We start from the raw sequence: 18,661 nt of genomic DNA on the forward strand, positions 1-18,661 counted from the left end.
TACTTTGAAGAGATTCCCCAGCATCTCTCGGGTATCTGGCTTCATGACAGCATTGCCTGCAACTCTTTAGAAGCCTCTTGGTCACCATGGCAATGCTGAGGCTGTCACTGCCCCGGGCTTGTTACATCATAAGGTGAGTCAGCGCCAGAATGAAGGGCCACAGCCTCTGCCATTGTTGGATTTAATAACCTGCAATGATGAGATAACGATCCACGCTCTTAATGAAAGGTGGGTGTTAATAAGACGTTAGGAAATAGTTCAATAGCAAAGTCCATGGGATAATGACAGGCTGTGATTTCCGGAGGGTGACCATCTTCCACCTTCAGTGGGTTCAATAGACTCATCCTTTGGGGGTTTCATGTCCATCACTGGGGCCCTGCAGGCAGGAGACCAGGAAAGCTGCATCCCAGATGCCTCACTGGGCTGGGAATTCAGCTTTTCAGGAACACAACCAACTTCAACCATTGGGCACCTCCATGGAAATGGCTCCTGTAACAATCCGTGCTTAGAGGAAGGCTGGGATTTTAGCTCCTTCCCACTGGATCTCCAACTTGCTGCATCACTTTGCAGCACAAATTAGGTCTGGATCAAGTGGGAGCACAGGGCTGTATTTCTGCTGATTTATCTGGAGAAGGCACTATGGTAACGTACGCCAGGTTTATGCTGGCAGCAGCAGGAGGGGTAATATCTGATCTGGCAGCTGGGACAGAGTAACCCTGTAAACACACTTTTCTTTCAAACCATCAGGATTTTTGTGGTGGACCGGTGCCTTGTCGCAGGTGGTTGTGGCATCTTGCTTAGGGATGAGGTAACCTAAAGTCAAGTTTAACATCTTGTGGATTTACACCCTAAATCAAATCCCAGGACTTTCAGTGGGGATTTTTGTACCCTAAAATCACAGGGCAAACGGGGAGGTGTTTCGTTGATGTAACCAAAAGTACCTGGGAGTAGGAGGCACAACCCAGTGTCAGACTAATGTGAATATTGGCCTCTCAGAGTCACTGACAATGCCAAACCCTGAATTTTGGGTCTCTGACTGATCCGCACCCTTCAACCCTTTCTGTTGGGACCAAGCCTGAAATTTTGCAGCCAGATTTCATTTCAAGGAGAACCAGTATCAGATTCCCGAGACTGGAATATCCCCAACCTCTTGCCATCTAATTACCCTGTAACCACTTTTAAAATACCATATTTGTCTCCGCAACCTAGGGAGTAAATTATCTTTATGATTTAGCCTGTTTATGGGGTGAGTTTTGTTTTACACTAGCCTTGTAAGGTCAGGAACTTTCACAGGACATTGCTCAATCCTCCTGGACCTGTTTCTGAGCAGACCTGCCAGCATTGAGAAATGTCCCTGCTCCAATGAACGTTGCAGGTTCAGAACGTTATTTCCAAATTTATGTTTTTGAGAATTAGAATGTAATTCTCAAAAATTACACATGAAACTGCTTTCCTAGGATTTTAAATAAGAACATCGGTCTTGGAGGCTCCTTTGGGGTCATCAGTCCTGGCTACTGGACACCCATCTTACACCTCCCCATCTCTGGCCTTGAGCTTTACTGCGTCTTCCCAGGGACTCTCCAAGACCTGAGCACAGTCAGGGGCACCCACCTTTCTCTGGGGATGATGAAGGGATCCTTGAGTGATTTTGCTTCTAATTTGGGGAACTGAGATTAAATCCAGGCTCTCATCCTTCCTTCTTCCCCACATTCATCTCGGCCAGGCAATGTGTTTGCAACTCTCCCGTTTCCTTTCCTATCGACCTTGAACTCACTCGATTACAACCAAACGCCTCTAGTTAGGGCACAACTCTGGCAGCTCAAAAGAAACTAGGTTTGAACCCTCATCCTCCTGCTTGAAGGGCTCCTAAGTGTAAAAGAATTAAAACCAATAAATTGCTTTTAGCAAGGCTGAGGGCATAGCACGACAGAGGGTTGACTTCAGGCAGGATTTACCGTCCCTGAAATAGTTTCTGCGTTGCACCCAGCACGATGGCTACAGCGTGCAAGGGAGCTCAGAGCAGAGGGCTGAGCAAAAGCAACCCGGTTCCTGCACGGGCTGTTGGCGAATATGGCTGGAAAAATGCTTAAAGAAAACTATAGGGAGCCCCCTTTGCCAGTGGACAGTGAAATGATTTTTTTTTACCGCCTGGGTAGTGCCCATCGTTGCAAGCGAGGTCATGTGCACAAGAGCTGGCTTTTGCTGCTTGTTGCTTGAGTGCTGGGAAAAGTGGTCCCGTGCATTTCTGCAACCCCTTCGTGGCTTTTCCTGCCTCTTGGCTGCCAGGAAAGGCAAGGTCAGCTCCAGGCGCGATGTTTGACTGGGGCTGATACAGCAGGGATGAGCAATGCCCCGTGCCTCTGCGGGGATTTCCCCCTCTCGGGCTCAGCACTTGTTTCTCAATGTCAGAGACTGAACCCCTTTGAATTTTCCCCTTCTCTGCTTGCAGCTATTTTTAAGAAAAGCTGCACCCAAAGGCATGCGTGCGGCAGCCCCGAGCGCTTGCTCTGCTGGTATTTCAGTGCTCGGCTGCTGTTAGCAAATCCCTGAATTTCTTGCGATCGGGGAAGGAAGAGGTTTCATGAGCACATCAGGTCCAATTACAGAGTGCAATAGTCTCAAAAACTGGACGGCTTGTCCCCCGGCGCGGGAACGGGTGTATTTCTCTGATGTTTGAGGGCTGGCTCAGGGGCAGCCCCGAGCACGCGTTGTTCCCTGCCTTGCCCTGATCCTGCACCCCTGGCAGGGTTCACCCCTCCCAGTTGCAGACCGAGAGGTGTCAATGGGGAGCTGTCCTCTGATTTCAGGGTAGGGGACTGCGAGTCCCGTGCTGAGCAGCATCCCGTAATCACTGCAGGAAACCCTGCCTTGAAATAATATCGTGAAGAAATTATTTTGCCCAATTTCTGTTGCTCTTTGGCCAGCAGCGGGGTCGATGCTGCAGGTTTGATACCGTAGGTTTGATACCGTTGAGGAGAAAAGGTAGCGTGTGATTGCGAGGGCAGGGGGGGTGAAAAGCAAGAAATGAGGAAGGAAAACCCATCTTGTTAAAAGGAGAGAAGAGAAAAAGCTCTTTTCCATGGCAGAACCACGCCGCTGCGTTACAGGGGCTGATGCAGGAGCCCATCGCTGTCCCCTCGGCAGCAGGGCTCCGGCACGGTGAGGGAGAGGGTGAGGGGAGGAGAGGGAGCGGTGATATCCCGATGATGTAGGTACCGTTCCCACTTAACTCCTTGTTTATTGATTCTTGCAATCAAAATACCTGTGAGGGGCGAAGGGGAGGGAGGCGATTGAAAACTTGCAGGCACAAAGGACCATGAACTCCAGCTGCCTCTCCAAACCCAAACATTTTTTATCAGCCTTTGCAAAACCTTCCCCACTGTAAGTCCGACCCTCAGGAGCTTTTGCAAACTTCGAGTCCCTGCAAAGAAAGTCCCATCAGCAGCAAAACCAGCTCAGCATCTGGCAGGCGAGAGGAGGAGGCAACCATTTGGTTTCATCTCTGACCTTTTTGAAAGCCCCCCATTCCCCTCAAGCATTGCAGACAATTTTCTTGGCTTCTCCAGGATCCCACTGATTTTTTTTGAAAGCGCAAAGATCTTAGTGTTTTGTTTTTTTTTTAAATAAGTGTATAAATACCCCTCAGTCAGCCCAGAGGAATAATTTTCTCTGTTGCAAGAGAGTGTTGTTAACGCACTAACAAGAATTTGGGCAGCTGCTGCCTGACTTTTGCAACTTCCCTCCCAGGGTAAGGAGAACTATTTGTGCCCATGTCCTAGGCTGGTAAACTGAGGCCATGCTGGAAATTGCTGTAGGTCAAGCTGCCTTGCTGTTAACCGAGCACACATATGGCTGCATCTTTATGGTGATGTATGCACAGCTGCCAGCCACCGGCTCCAAATTTGAACCATGCAAAGAGTTGCTGGGTGCAGGGTTGCACCGTACGATCCGGATCCCAGCAGGCATCACGCACGCTGCACCCTGTCCCCTCCATGACACATCCTAAGGAGATAGTCCGTGTTGCACTGAACGTAGGCATGAACATGACTTGTCCTTTCCTTCCAAGTTTCCTTTAGATGGGAGGAGAAAAAAAAAAAGGGAAAAGAAAAAAGAGGAGGATGAATCATGGCTTAGTCAGAGTTGGGGCTCGCCAGAGCAGTCGCTGCCGTTGCCTGCATTTTGATGCTGGGAGAAGGGTGCCAGGGCAGGCTGGCTGGTGATCCCTTGGTACCAGTAAGTTCTTCCAAAGGGGATGGGGAATTTAGTCCAGGATTGTGATTTTTGGGCCATATCCAGAGCCTAATTCCACCGTTCGGGGTGGGTTGCTAGGTCAGTTCGGTGTTTGAGCAGCAAAGAAACAAAAAGGGGAATTGAGGGGTTTTGGCTTTGGTGTTTTGGAGAAGTTTTCAGCCTGTAAACCCTGTAAAAGATGGGTGTCCCGTTCTCACAGAAATGGTGTTTTTCACCCTTTTCCATCAGACTCCCCTCCTTTGCGCTGCCCTCTCCTCTCCCACCCCTCTGGACCTGCCGCCTCCATCCCTCAGATGCTCGAGGTCATTTTTTTCCCCATCCACCACCAAGACCTTCAGATTTCAAGCCCTGGCATTATATTTATACCCCGTCCCCTTGCATTTATTAAATCTCCACAGGTTCCTGCGATGGGGTAGGTAAGGCAGCACCTCCAGCGAACGCTGGGTGATTTATTCCTCCCTCCGCATCTTTCGTCACCCGGCGAAGCAGAGGATGCGGGACAGCACCGCTGGCCATCCCATGGCACACTGTGCCCGCGGTGGCTCTCAGCAAGCTGCTGCACCTCTTACGAACAGCATTTGCCCCCCTTGGTGACTTGATTTCTCGAAAAATCGCTGAGCTAAGCACCCAGTGGGCTTCTTTCACGGCAGCTGTGAGCAACAGCTTATTTACCGGTCCAGGCTCTATTTATAGGGAGTTGTGCTTTTGCACAGCACGACTCGAGAGGGGAAAATAAACCCTCTTGGTGCACCTACTGCTGTCCTGCCTGCCATGCTCTCCCCGCGGTGAAAGTGCCTTATAAATAGTAATGACGCTTCTTCCAGCTGACCTCGCTTGGAGCAGCTGGGTGCTCGTGCCTTTGAAAACCAGGCCATTTATTTAGGAGTTGAAGCTTTCCGCTCCAGTTATTTAAAGAGTTTTTAAGCCAAGAATTACTAGGTGGATCTAATTTGAAGTGACTGTGATTTTAATTCAGGCGGGGTTTCGCTTTCGGACTCCTTTCGATAGTGTGGGGGTGGTGATTTTTGAAGAGAAGAGCTGCAGAGAGGAGAGCTGGGCTGCTGGAGGAAGGGGGATGCCCAAACTCCTCATCCTGTAACATCACGTGAATTTTCTTCCTTCTTCATGTTTTAGCTGGGAACCAAATATTCATTGTCCTCCATGGGAAAAGATCTGAGATTTTAGAAAAAAAAAAAACCCTCCTGCCCTTTCGTGAGGATGGATTTTGTCCACAGTGGTCCAGGGAGCGCTGTCGTGTCTCACCCCCATCCCCACCTTTGCCAACCAGGGCGCTCACTGCTCTCCCCGTCTTCCTTCCCACATCCCAAATCTCTGCCTCTTTTCCAGCTCCCTCATAGAATCTATTTTATTTTTTTTTTAAATGTGAATATTTTTTTCCTGCGTAGGAGAAGGAAGGATTGTGCGTTTTTTACTCCATCCATCTTGGCTCCATGTAAGGAGATAATCAAAAATATGTTCTTTCTAGACCCGTTATATAAATAGAAGCCTTTGCTTCTAGAGAAGGAAAATACCCTACTTAATTAAAAAAGGCTATTGAATACCCTAAGTATCCGAGATGCTACTGATGGGCTTTAAATTTTCAAGCAAAATTTGCTTTATTAAACCCCATCAAAGCAGATGCTCCCACCTCCACAGCTCTTCCCAGCTATAATATATGTATTTCCACGATTCCCCCGTTCGCCGCCCAGCACCCTGCCCCACGGACCCAAACCGGTGCCGAGTGGGATCCACCCCATCGCTGCGGCTGCGGTGGGGGCTCCGAGCCCCTGGGGGTTTCGGTGCCCCCAAAGTGTTTTTTTTTCCTCTGGGTGGCCCCTGGATGTCCCCAACCCTGCTGTGCTGCGAACGTGGACTTCTTGGGGTTGTTATTGCTGGGTTGCTGTTCACAGCCTGATTTAAGGTGGAAAGGTCACTTGCAGGAAGCTGGCCACTGGAATAATAATAAGAATAAGAATAAGAATAAGAATAAGAATAAGAATAAGAATATAAAAGAATAAAAATATACTAAATAATAAATAATAAACCAATAAAATTAAATAATAATAAAACAAATGATATAATAATAAAAGAAACGATGCAATGTTAATAAAATAATACAAGAATAAAAATAATAAATAATAATAAAATAAATGATAAATGATAAAATAATTAGAAGTAAAATAAAACAGTATTAAAAAGAATAAATAAAATGAATACTAAAGCAATAAGAATGATAAATAACAATAATAAAATAAATAATGAAATAATGAAAAGAAGAATACGATCGTGCCCGTTTGAGAGCTAAGCTTCCCGGGGGAGCATCCCCAGCGCTGCCGCTGTTTGCGGGGAGGGACGGAGGGGCCGGGGGCGGGGGGGGGGGCTGAGCCGCCGCCGGGGCGCCCGCCCGGGCGTTTTGCGCGTCCGCGGAGCGGTGGCGGTCGCCGCGGGGGGAGGCGGAGCCGCCGCCGCAGCCAGGGCATCCCCGGCGGGGGAGGCGGCCCGGCCCGGCCCGGCCCAGCCATGTGCGACGTGAGGGACGTGCCGGAGCGCAGCCCCCGGCCCCCGCCGCCTCCCGCCCCCCCGGCCCCGGAGAGGCGCTGCCCGCGCCCCCGCCGCGGAGCCGCCCTGCGCCCGGGGGTGAGGGGCGCGCTTCAAACCCCCGTGCCGCCGCACTTCAGTTAAGCCTTAGCTTGTTCTTGGTTTTTTACCTTCAGTTTATAGCTTTGGTTTTGGTTTCTTTTATTATTTTATTGAATTTTACTTTTTTTTTATTTCACTTCATTTTTATTTTTTACTATTTTTAGTTTCTTTTTTATTCCTATTTTCTTTTTTATTCCATTTTTATTATCTTTTTATTCTTATTTTTATTTCATTTTTATTATTTTTATTTTTAATTTTTATTTCTTTTTTGGTTTATTTTATTATTTTTGTTTCCTCTTTCGTTTTTATTTCATTTTTATTATTTTTCTTTTTATTATTTTTCTTTTTCCCTTTTATTTCCTTTTTATTATTTTTATTTTTTATCATTTTTCTTTCTCTTCTTTATTTCCTTTTTCTCATGTTTACTTTTTATCACTTAATTCTTTTAATTGTCTATTTTATTTCGAATCCATTTTACTTAACTTGCGTTTCTTTATCTTGGGGATCGCCTGCAAGCATGCACACCCCCTTCCCCCACCCCCCCCCCCCCCAGGCGCAGCCCTGAAGGCACGGTGAGGGCCGCTGTGTTCCCCCCCCCCCGCAGAACAAAGCCTCCCCGGACCCGGCGGCTCCTCCTTTGTCCCCGCTGCAGTGCGGGGGGCCGGCGGCAGGCGGCAGCGCGGGCCGAGCCCCGCCGGGCCGCACCCCCATCCCCGCCCTCCTCCTCCTCCTCCCCCTCCTCCTCCTCCTCCTCCGCGGCGGCGCAGCGGCCGCCCCCCCGCCCCCGAGGGCGGGCGCCGCCGGGCCCCGGCCGCGCTGCCGGGCTAGAAATAGGCGGCCGCCGCCGCTGCCGGCTCATCGTGAGCGGAGCGAGGGAGAGAGCAGCAGCCAGAGCAGCCAGGGCCGCCCCTTCCCAGCTCCATCGCACTGAGATTTTTTTTTTTTCCTCTTTTTTTTTTTTTTTCAAAATAAAAGGGATTTTTTTCTTTTTTTTTCATCCAGATTTATATCAAAATTAGCGGCAGGACTCGCCCTCCCTCCCTCCGAGCACGCAGCGGCGGTGTTTGTGCCGTTCCTGCCGGCTTTGTGCCCTGAAGCCCCGTCCCTCCTCTTCCTCCTCCCCTTCCTCCGCCGTAAAGCCTTCACGAGACTCCGAGAAGCATCCGAAAGCGCCGCAGCCGCTTGTTCAAACCACCCCCAAAGCGACGACTGCAGCAAAAAATCTTGGTTTTCTATTATATTTTTTTTCCCCCCTCCTTCCTCTTTTTTTTTTTTTCCTCCCTCCCCCCGCCCCGCAAACGCATCAAGGTGGACGCGGAGCGCAAAAAGACCTTTGTTTTAAAAATGCCCATGGAGCTGACGCAAAGCCGCATCCAGAAGATTTGGCTTCCCAATGACAACCGCCCGGCTCTGCCCCGCCGCTGTGAGTACCGGCACCGCAGCATCCCCGCGGGATGGGGTGGGATGGGGTGGGATGGGAAGCAGCCCCCCTCCTCCTGGCACCCCGGAGGGATATTATTCTATTATTTCCCCTAATATCCATGCAGCATCCCGCCCTCCCCTGTCCTCCTCCAGCATCATCCCGGTCTCCGCATCCCACCCGTGACTCACTTCCAGCCCTGGGAGCTGGAGGAAGGTGCAGCCATCACACGGCAGCTCCCCCGGCCCCGTGGAGCCAGCACACGCGTGTCCCAATTTCCACTCCCTCCCCTCCCCCCGGAATTCCTGGGATTAAAAGGGAAGGGAGCAGGTTGCTGACCTCGGCACCCGGGTACCAGCTCAGCTGGGATTTCCAGGGTATCTGGCACCTTGCTCTGAGATTTATTAATTTTTTTTTGGGGGGGGGGCCAGGATTAGGGCAATATTTGGAAAAAAAATCCCCAGCTGTTTGCGCTTTACCCTGTGCTGTGCTTGGGATGAGATAGGAGGCAGGTGGAGGAGAGGGCAGAAATTAATGCTGAAACTTCTGCAGTGGTTTCTAAGCTCGGAAAGCATCTTGAGTGTTTAAACCCAACCTCCGCGCTTTAAAAAAAAAAAAAATAATAAAAGCAAACGCTTGGGTCACCCTGCTGTTACTATAAAACAAATCATGAATCATAATACAATACTAAAGCTCAAGAGGCAGCTCTTTTAACTCGCCCAACAGCTAAACTGACAGCCTGCCAGTTGGGCAACTCGGCGTAACTCACTAAGCGTCGCAGGAATCCGCGGAGCCGGGACGGAGGCGGTGGCACTTCGCAGCCTGGCAAAGGATGGAGGTGGCTTGGGCAGTTGGGTGAATCAGGCTTTCCGATGCTTTTCTTGAGCAGGGGTTTTTAAAGTTGTTTTGGATGTTTATTTCCCTTGGCTGCAAAGTTCCCCCCCTTTAAAAAATAATAATAAAAATAAATTCCTATGCATTTGCCCCATGTTGTTGCCCCGTGGCTATGGGTCAGGCGTGCAGCTGAGCCCCAGAGCAGATGTTTGCCTGCGCTTGGCGAGGGCAGCTCTGCAGCAGAAGCTGCTGAGGAAATGGCTTTCAGCAACAGGCTGAACATCTGGGTTGCCACGGGGCTTTGCTTTTAGTGGGGCGAAATGTCTCCTGGCTTAATGCTTTGCAGATGTATCTGTTTGGTTTGATTTTTCTCAAGGGCTGACACCTTTGAAAGAAATCCCTTGTGTACGCGGAGCCTCCCTGTGGTTTTTTGCCGCTTTATTCATTCACCTGGTTTCTCAGAGGAGAGAATTCCCTCCTTGGCAGAGCAGATAATTAACATACTTTAATACATTAAGTTATTGAGGGGCTTATTAATACCGTAATGTGGCTTCTAGTTATTTTCTCTCGGGGTGGGAGCCAGCTATGCTGGGCATCATTCATTGCGCTGTGTGGAAAGAGCATTATTGGGCTTTTTTAGTTTTTTTTTTAAACTTGAGGTGGCTATTTTAAACTCGAGGCGCTATTAATTCCTTGGCAGCAACAAAGAGCAGAGCCACAAAGCCGGGTGGGAATGGAGGTATAACGGACACGAGGCCGACGCGGTCCCTGGGGAGGGAGCGGGAGCATCCCTGGGAGCATCCCTCAAAAATCTCCCGCCTGCTTGCTCCCTGCGTGTGAAATAATTAGTCCGATTGCCCGTTTCCTCGTCAACGGGAGGCTGGAATGGATGCGAAGCGATGCCTTCATCTGGCCTTTTGATGGCGATCCATTAAATTGCTGTCAAGCTGCACGTCTCTCACGTAGGGGCTGGGAAAGTCAAGTCGTCGCAGGCGGCTGGATGGGCAGAGCCAGGCGAGGGGAGGGGGCTCGGGTGGGGGTGCTTGAGGAGAAAAGGGGCCGCTGCTGCTTTTCTCTCTCCCATCGCTCCGGCTTCTCCCATTGCTCTGGCTCGGTGGACGAGAGCACATGAAAATGCGGCGGTGATGCAGATGCAAAACCACAGCTCGCACGGCGGCGGGGTGATACCGGTTCCACGCGCGTCTGCGCGATGTGCGGCGCAGAAACGCGTTCTCGTGCATCCGTGAGGGTGTCAGGGAATTGCAATGGGAAAGAAGCTGGAAAAGGGGAATGTAAGACTAACGTAGAACATGTGGTGTGGGCTTGCGGGAGCGGGAGGCGTGTGGGAACGCTTCTTACGAGGAGACAGTAAAAATGCCTGAAGTGGGGAGGTGGCTGTTTTATCTAACCTTTTATAGAAGCAAATTTCCTTCCCTTTTTTTTTTTTTTCTCCTTCCTCCCACCTGCTCCAGTGAAGCATGGGAGCGCATCGCCGCTGACTTCCTAGCAGATAGAAGGCACAAGTGATCAGCTGCTTCTAAATATCCTGATTGAGCCTTTCAAAAGTCATCCCTGACCTTGCCTTACCTGGGTAGATGTTGATAACGAGTAATGAATATGCACTGAAATCCCCGATATCTCTCCAGCAGTGGTGAAAAGAAATGATGAATTAGGTCTTTGTGAAGCACTGGGAGCAAAACACTGGTTTCTGTTACATCCCTGTTGCAAAGTTTCCTGGAGGCTTTTGTGATTTAGCTGGGTTTGGGCTCAGGTTGCTGATTAAAAGATGCACGCTTGATGTCCTGGAGTTTTGGGAGGTGCTTCCCAGGTCTGTAAACAGGTGCTTTTTCAGCGTCCAAGGGGAACCTGGATCTTTCCTTTGGCAGCAAACTGAATTGGGGAGAGATTCCTCAAATACAGGTGTTTAACGTGCCCACTGCAGCGCCAACTCTGGGACCATCTCAGCTGTCTGGAGCCAAAGGGACATGAACAGTACCTGGCATTGTCCCCGTCCCTATTACTTTAATGGCCCCAAATCCTCTTGGTGCCGCTCTTTGAGATCCTTTGTCCGCTGGCAGGTAGGGAAAGGAGGAGTCTCTTTATTCAGGTATTATTCCTTCCCCCCTCCCTTTATTTAATATGTGGTTGGTTTTTGTGCAAAAAAAGACTTGCACCCATAGGTTGGTTGAGGATGTGAGACTGTTAAAGAGGGAAAAAAACCGTTTTTTCTGGATACGTTGCACAGCTGCCTTGGTACCCCCACAGGCAAAATCAGTGCTTGCTGCTGAAATCAGTGGGAGCTGGCCCAGGCTTTTGAAACGCAGCACCAGGGATGCAGGTCACACAAAGGGAGCAAGTGTGAGGGCAGCTCCGGCCTGAGGAATGTGGAATATTTAGGGGGAAGGAAAAAAAAAAAAGAAAATCTCTTGTAGATAGTTTTCGCATCTCCTGCCTGCTGAGTCTGTTTGGTGAGACAGGCAGGTGATGGGTGGCTCTTCTCTGCCCTTCGGGGCACCACTGCTGTAACTCTTCCTTGTGGTCTTAATTCAGCTCCTTTAGCTGTTGGATTTTTTTTTTTTATTAGAAGGACGAGGGAAATCCCATATGCCTTGCATGCTGTCTGGCTACTTCTCCGTCTGTTTGCCCTTCCCAAATCTCCACTGAGAAAAATCTACCCCAACCCACCACCCCGTCCCTTGCATCCCCGCATCGCTGCCGCCGTCGCCTGGTCCCACCTGCGGCATGGGCAGGCAGAGCTCTCCACCCAGACCGTAATTAAGTTGCGTTTTTATGGTTCTGCCACCAGCCGCTCACTCCCTGCATTCCTTTCCCGTGAGGTCTCTGGCCTCACCGGCTGGATTGAAGGGTGGGTGAGAAATCCCCCGGAGGGTCTCAACTATTGGGGCTGGTCTCTGCCTTTGCCGGGAGGGCTCCTGGCCTGTGACGCCGGGCGGCATGAAAGACTAATCCGAATTCCATCAGGCATCGTTAAGATCTTCCTTTCCTGTATTTAAAGCGCTTGGCTTTGTGCCTTGGCCTTTTGTGTGTGCAGCACCATGTGAGAAGCAATTCTGCAGGGCAAACCCTGGAGGGGAGCAGGGGTGAGACATGGGAGAGGGATGCTGCCGTGTTACGTGGTCCATGGGGTGAGCGGTCCAGAGAGTCCAGATGCATCCCATGGCACTGGGACCAGGCTGTGGAGGACTAAAAAAATTCCCAAATTGCATTCCCCATCCTGCAACCTCAGCAATTTCCTCCAAACTGAACCAGGAATTTACTTTCGAAAGGACTTGGGGGGGGAAGCAATTCACCTGGGCAGCCTGGCTGCTTTGTCTGCATTTTGGCCATGCCATTTGGGTGAATTGGAGAGGAGTTTCTCTTCACTTGCCAAATCATCACTAAGTAATGCCTCTGGATTTATTTCCAGCTGTTTGACATGGACCCTCTTCACACCAACAAAAAATCCCCCAGCTTAAAACAGGTTTATGAGGAAAAAGGGATAAGTCACTCACATATTTTCTTTTAAATGCTGGTGGTTCTGCAGTCCTCAGGCCCTGCTTGTCTTCAGAAAAAACAGTTAGTTGGTTGCATTTGCATGTGTATCAGCTAAAAAGCTTGCAGAAGTTTTTGGAAGTTGCTTTCTGTGGGTGAAGCTCTTGGTGCAGACCTGATATTTTAGCACAGCAGCCGTATCTGAAGTGTGCTGCTGTGAGGACTGGACCAAAGTCCTTGGCCATCCTCTAGCTTTTCACAGAATTGGCCAAACTGTGGGAATGGGAGGTTGTGTTTGCCTTGATTTTTGTTTTGCAGATGGGGAAACTGAGGCACAGAGGTCCTGCTGGGAGGCTGGGGCAGGCAGCTGCTGGTTCCTTGCCTGCTTTGTAGCCATCAAGATGTTCTCCTCTTGCCATGGCTGTGAGATGAGAGGGAGGCACAGGAGATACTGCAGAGATGATGGTGCACAGGGAGCAGAGGCTTTGGGTTTCCTCTAGCTGCTGAAGGACTGGGGGGAAGGCTGGGTCAAGAGCAAGTGCCTTGTAGGGTGGCTACAGGATGAGCTGGAGGATTAACGGCTACTCATGTTGTGCTTTCTCCTCTTCCTCGTAGCCTGTGGGCCGCAGCTTGCCAATTCCCCCACTGTGATAGTGATGGTTGGCCTCCCAGCCCGTGGGAAGACCTACATCTCCAAGAAGCTGACTCGCTACCTCAACTGGATTGGTGTCCCAACGAAAGGTGAGGCTTTCACTGGCTGCCTGGGGAAAGCATGAGGTCTGGGTCCTTGGGAGGTGCTCGAGGAGCTCAGTCCTTTGGGGAGTGGAAGGTGGTGGGGGGATCAAGATCCCATGGGCCAAATATCAATGTCCTTCCATCGCTTCTGCTGAAGCCCAGGTTCTCCTTCACTTTGAAGACCAAAGGATGTCCCTGAGCCTTGTGCTCTAAGGATGTCCCTTCTTGGCCCGTTGCTAGAAAGCATTATCTGCAGGAGCTGCACAGCTGAGTCGAGCTGTGCTGACGCCTGCTCCTGGTTTTGATGGTCTTTGCCTTTCCCACACAGTTTTCAACGTGGGGGAGTATCGCCGCGAGGCGGTGAAGCATTACAGCTCCTATGACTTCTTCCGCCCCGACAACGAGGAGGCCATGAAAGTCAGGAGGTAAGCGTGGGCGCTGCATCTGTGCTTATACCCACGTCCTAAATGGGCGGTGGAGCCCACGGCCGGCAGTGGGGTTGCCCAGCTTTTTTTAGGGCATGATGGACAGAAAAGCTGGGCTCTAGCTTGAGGTTTCCCTGCCTGCATAAGGAGGGCCTGACTTGGGCACCAAGAGCTGAAAACTGAAGTTGTCAGGGCTTGGTAACTTCAGCGTCACCAATGCATCGCTTTCAGGCTCAGCAATGTAGGGTATGAGGTCTGCCATGAGGTTTGGCCTTTGCTTTTTCATCCACCATTGCCTCTGCTGTGAAGATCAGCACACTGCTCGGCACGCGTGGCTCTTGTATTTTTGGCAGACTGAAAGTGTCTTTCCTAAATGTCCCTGGGAGAAGGGGGGAGGTGGTAAGGAGGAGCCGCAAAGCCTGCCCTCCTTTGGGGGTCTGTGCGCTGGCTGCCGCGAGCATCTCTGAGGACATCAGGACCACGCATCTCTCACCTCTTTTGCAGGCAATGTGCCCTGGCTGCCTTGAGGGATGTCAAGCTGTACCTGACGGAGGAGGCTGGCCAGATTGCGGTAAGCTCAGAGATGTGCTCCACGGCATTTGGCAGCAGTCCTGGTCCTGAAGGCGCTGTGCCCTGTGCAGTTCGCTCTGCAGTTCCTTCTCTGAGGAATGGCTCAGTGGCAAACCAGGTGCTCTTGGTGCTAATCAAAATCTTTGCTTTTAAAGGTTTTTGATGCCACCAATACCACACGGGAGAGGAGAGGGATGATCCTAAACTTTGCCAAAGAAAATGGGTTCAAGGTTGGTACCGTTGGGCTGCTGCCTGTATTGCATAGTCCACGTTTAGCATATTGTTAGTGTATCTTCTTTCACTAACATGTTGTCCTCACGATGCTCCTGTGTAAGGGAGATTTCACTGCTGGGTTTGGTTAAAAATGTGAAACTCTTCCCTCATTCCCTATCCGGAGCCCTGGAGAAGGAAAGGATGGGAGTGGGGCAGAGGTAGAGCTCTCCGATCAAGGAGGGAGGAGGTTGAGTTGAGCAAGGAGCTGGCTGGGTGCTACCAACCTTATTGCTGGCCTTCAGGTGAGCTTTTTTTTTCTTTGCAGGTGTTCTTCATTGAATCTGTCTGCAATGATCCTAGGGTAGTTGCCACCAACGTTATGGTAAGCATGGAAGCGTCTTGCTTTTGTTTTTCCTCGTGTAGGATTTTCCACCTGCACCCAGCTGGTTTCTTATGAGAATGTCTTGCCAGAGTTGGTTGAGGATTAGGAGGTTTTTATCTTTTTATGATGTGTTTGTCCTGGGATGAGAAAGGAGCTTTTGTCTCCCAGGATCCAGGGCCACCTGGAAGTAAGGAAAATAAAAGTTGTTGTAGCCTTTCCTCAGCTCCCTTCTGTGCTCTCTGTATATCTGTTGGTCTGTAACTTGATATTAAGCACAGAAAACATTCAGGATGCTTTGGTGACCCCCCAAAGTCCAACTTTTTGGAAGTGATGGATGCAGTTAGGGGTTTAAATCCCATTAGAGAGCAGTCAAACTTGGTGCCTTCAGCCACATGCAGCTTCCCAAAATCTATTGGGGTCTGCTTTGAGAAGAATAGCGCAGCTTAGAGGTTTCTTGCCACTAGCTGAAGTCTTGGCTGGGAGAGCAGCATAAAACATTGCTTCTCGACTGCTTTGGGAGCTGCTGGATCTTTGATTTCCCACCAGCAGAAGAGCTCCTTTGCCTGTTAGGCTTGGCTAGGGCAGGTAGATGTTAATTGGTCTACCTAAGCACGATTAACTTGAATGAAAGCGTCCTTTCCTCCACTGGGCTCTGCTCCAGCCTTATCTCGTTGTACATCTGAACTATGTGAGCCATTTTATGGTGTCTGGGAATGTGTTGCAGGATACCTAAAGTCTGTGAGAAGGGTTTTGTTGGGTTTTGTTCTGCCCTTGGGACGGGCTCCACAGAGGGTGCTGTGGTGGCGGCTAGAGGATGGCTTTTGCTCCTGCTGGGAGCTGGTGTCCCATGGCCAGTGATCAGCTTTTTGGGAGGTGCACACAGCCTTTTCTGTGATGCTAATAAAATGCTCAGTTTGCTCCATCTTTTTTTTTTTTTTTTTTTTTTTCTCTCTCCCCCTTTGCAACACCCTGAAGCGGGATTTTTGGAGGATTTAATCCCTTTCTTTGGAAACTAATGCTTGAAGGGGGAGAAAATTGACTACTAGCTGAGTGTAGGTTTTTGCTCCATGGGGTGCTGCAGATGAATGGTGCTTTTAGTGCTGGGATCAGTGCGGAAAATATGCTGTGGGCCTGGGGCACTGCCACACGTGTTGCTTGGTTGTGTTATCCTGTTGGTTTCAGGATTGCTTGTGAAGTTACTAATGTATAATGCTGCTGCTCAAACCCAAATCTTCAGGAAAAATAGCCTGTTAGAGTAGTTCAGGCAGAACTTAGTCCATGAGAGCTGTGGATATTCACATTGCCCATTTCTAGCATCTTTCAGCCCAGTAGCTTCTAGCAAATAATGCACAGAAAGGGGTTGAACGTTGTTATCCTGCTACCTCAGATCGTGGACAGCCAGGTTGACCTCTACCTCCTGGGAGCTTTATTCACTCAAAAGGCCCGGGACAAGCATCTTGCCTAAGCTTATGCACTTTCCATCCTCAGCGTGAACTGTTTAAAGCCGATGCTTTTCTTTAGCCATAAAAACCCTCGGTTTTCTCACTGTGTTGGGTGGTGAGGTGCTACCCCAACTCTTGGGAGAATGGGAGCAGACTGATATGCATCTATACCGGTCATGCAATGGTTTATACCAGATTTTCTCACCTTGTGCTTAGTTTGGGGTCTAGTTTGCTTCTTTTCTGTCTTCTCATAAATGATGGCTGTAAAGTGGCTCAGCCAATAGCTGGATCTTGGCAGGACTTTGAAATTTGAAATTAGTATGGTCTGGCTTGGAAAGCTTCCTAACCTCTCCTTGCGGCGTGTTTTTTTTCCCCTGCTGCAGGAAGTAAAATTGTCCAGTCCTGATTACCGGGACTGTAATTCGACCGATGCCATGGAGGACTTCATGAAGAGGATCAACTGTTACAAGGCCAGCTACCAGCCGCTCGACCCTGATGACTATGACCGGTAAAAGACTTTGCTGACTTCTGAACTGGCTTGAATGCCTTTCTTCTCCCAGGAGAGGAGTAATGAAGTATGGAGCTGTATTTCACTTTGTCTTCAAATACGTGACTGTGCTAGAATAACGTATGGCCAAGCCTCATCGTGAATTCAGCTTCTTCCTTGAAAATGCTGATTTTCCCCAGCCCTGTACCGGGAGCCGGGCACTGAAACCTTTGCAGACTCTCCAGGGCTCAGATATGCTGGTTCTGCAGGTCTAAATAGAAAGGTTTTGGAAAAGCAGTTCGGTTTGAGTGTTTCCGAGATGCTTTTGTCAGTTAAAGGAAGGGACTGCTTGAACAGGCTCAGACCACAAGGTTGAGCAAGCCCTGTGGTTTCCGCCTCCTCGTGTGCCCTGGGAAGACCTTTGCTGTCCTGCATGACCATGCAGGCACCTCCCAGCCTTTCCACTGCTCACAGATATGTCCGTGTGCCCTGTGTAGATAATCCCAGTCCTGCTGAGTCCTGTCCTGGGGAGGAACGTCCTCCCTGCTAGTCTTGTCTAATCCTCTTTACTGCTGCAAGGAGGAATGGCGATTACACTGGTGTTACTTAGCTCTCCATGAATCGCCGTTACCTGTTGGCTTCCTGTTGAAAATAGCCTGCAGGAAATCCTTTTAGCTGGGTGATTATGTTGACTGAGATACCTCCCAAGGCTGTTTTTCAAGGATGGTGTTTCTTTCTGCTTTCCCCACTGGCAAGCCCCTCATCCTTGCTGTGCTTTTCCTAGGGAGCTTTCTCTCATCAAAGTCATCGATGTTGGCCGGCAGTTCCTGGTCAACAGGGTTCAGGATCACATCCAGAGCAGAATCGTTTACTACCTGATGAACATCCATGTCCAGCCCCGCACCATTTATCTCTGTCGGCATGGCGAGAGCGAGTTCAACCTCAAGGGGAAGATTGGAGGTGACTCGGGCCTCTCCAACAGGGGCAAGAAGGTGAGGGGGAAGGGAATATTCCCCTATGGCTTCTAGGAGTGATTTGGCTGTAGCAGATGCCACGCATTGAGTTAAGTGTATATTTGATGACAGCTGGGGTGCTCAGAGGAATCATCTACAGGGCTGGTTAAATTTGGGCTTGGGCATGGCCTCAGAACAAGACTTTCCAGCCGTCAGCGTTGCATGTGGGCTTGCACGTAGTTAGGGGTTAACAGAGGTTGGGCTGCAGAAATGTCTAGGACAGGAGGGTATAAGTATCTTCTTTGAGTTGGTTCAGACCTTGCACAGGCAGGGCGGGATGTAGAAGGACTGCTGCCACCCTTCAGCAGGGATAGCCAACTCTGAGGCTGCTTTCAGATTGCTCACTACTTGAGTCTTCAAATACATAGTGAAGCGCAATGCTTCAGGGAGGGTTAATAGCTATTTTGGCTTGCCAAACCATTTTGAAGTCCAAATGGAGTAATTCGAGGTGTAACTATTATCAAGGACTACAGGATACATCGATTTATCTCTATGACAAGTAAGCAGAGCTGTGGTTAAGGGTGGCCAGGGATCTTCCATAGCATTGTAGGAGAGACCAGGTTGTGGTGCTGTTTCTTGGATGCTGATGTTGTTCCTTGGTGACATTAGGTTGCTGCTTTCTCCTCTGCTTTCTCTCTGTTCTCATACCCCTCATAGCTTTTGGGCATCCATGCATGTGTGGCTGCTCTTCACCTCAGAGCAGAAGGCTAGTATGTCTGCCTGTGGAAGGCAAAAGAGGTCCTGGAGAAGGCAACAT

The 18,661-nt window shown here is 49.9% G+C and overlaps 1 protein-coding gene and 1 long non-coding RNA gene across 7 annotated transcripts in view; one reads left to right on the plus strand and one right to left on the minus strand.

Moving 5' to 3' along the window:
• PFKFB3 (6-phosphofructo-2-kinase/fructose-2,6-biphosphatase 3) overlaps positions 1–18,661 on the plus strand; it is a 43,740-nt gene that overhangs the window by 13,767 nt on the left and 11,312 nt on the right. For 2 of the 6 annotated variants that reach the window (XM_087763791.1, XM_009462614.2), the window contains exons 1-8: positions 7,671–8,314; positions 13,253–13,378; positions 13,701–13,797; positions 14,302–14,368; positions 14,523–14,597; positions 14,906–14,962; positions 16,788–16,912; positions 17,676–17,883. In XM_087763791.1, coding sequence (XP_087619917.1) covers positions 8,236–8,314; positions 13,253–13,378; positions 13,701–13,797; positions 14,302–14,368; positions 14,523–14,597; positions 14,906–14,962; positions 16,788–16,912; positions 17,676–17,883 — 834 coding nt within the window. In that variant the 5' untranslated portion in view covers positions 7,671–8,235. Of the gene's footprint in view, positions 1–7,669; positions 8,315–13,252; positions 13,379–13,700; positions 13,798–14,301; positions 14,369–14,522; positions 14,598–14,905; positions 14,963–16,787; positions 16,913–17,675; positions 17,884–18,661 lie in introns of those variants that run through there. The other 4 variants (XM_087763790.1, XM_087763794.1, XM_009462613.2 and 1 more) reach the window with 4 other exon arrangements.
• On the minus strand, positions 5,228–10,158 carry LOC148054488 (uncharacterized). Its single transcript, XR_015706158.1, has 3 exons — positions 8,503–10,158; positions 5,978–6,202; positions 5,228–5,424 (listed from the first exon to the last, which is right to left on the minus strand). It is a non-coding gene; the product is annotated as an uncharacterized LOC148054488 (long non-coding RNA).

The sequence above is a fragment of the Nipponia nippon genome, unplaced genomic scaffold, assembly GCF_047370975.1.
Source record: "Nipponia nippon isolate SJK-2023a ecotype South Korea unplaced genomic scaffold, ASM4737097v1 scaffold_3, whole genome shotgun sequence".
Classification (NCBI taxonomy): Eukaryota; Metazoa; Chordata; class Aves; order Pelecaniformes; family Threskiornithidae; genus Nipponia; species Nipponia nippon.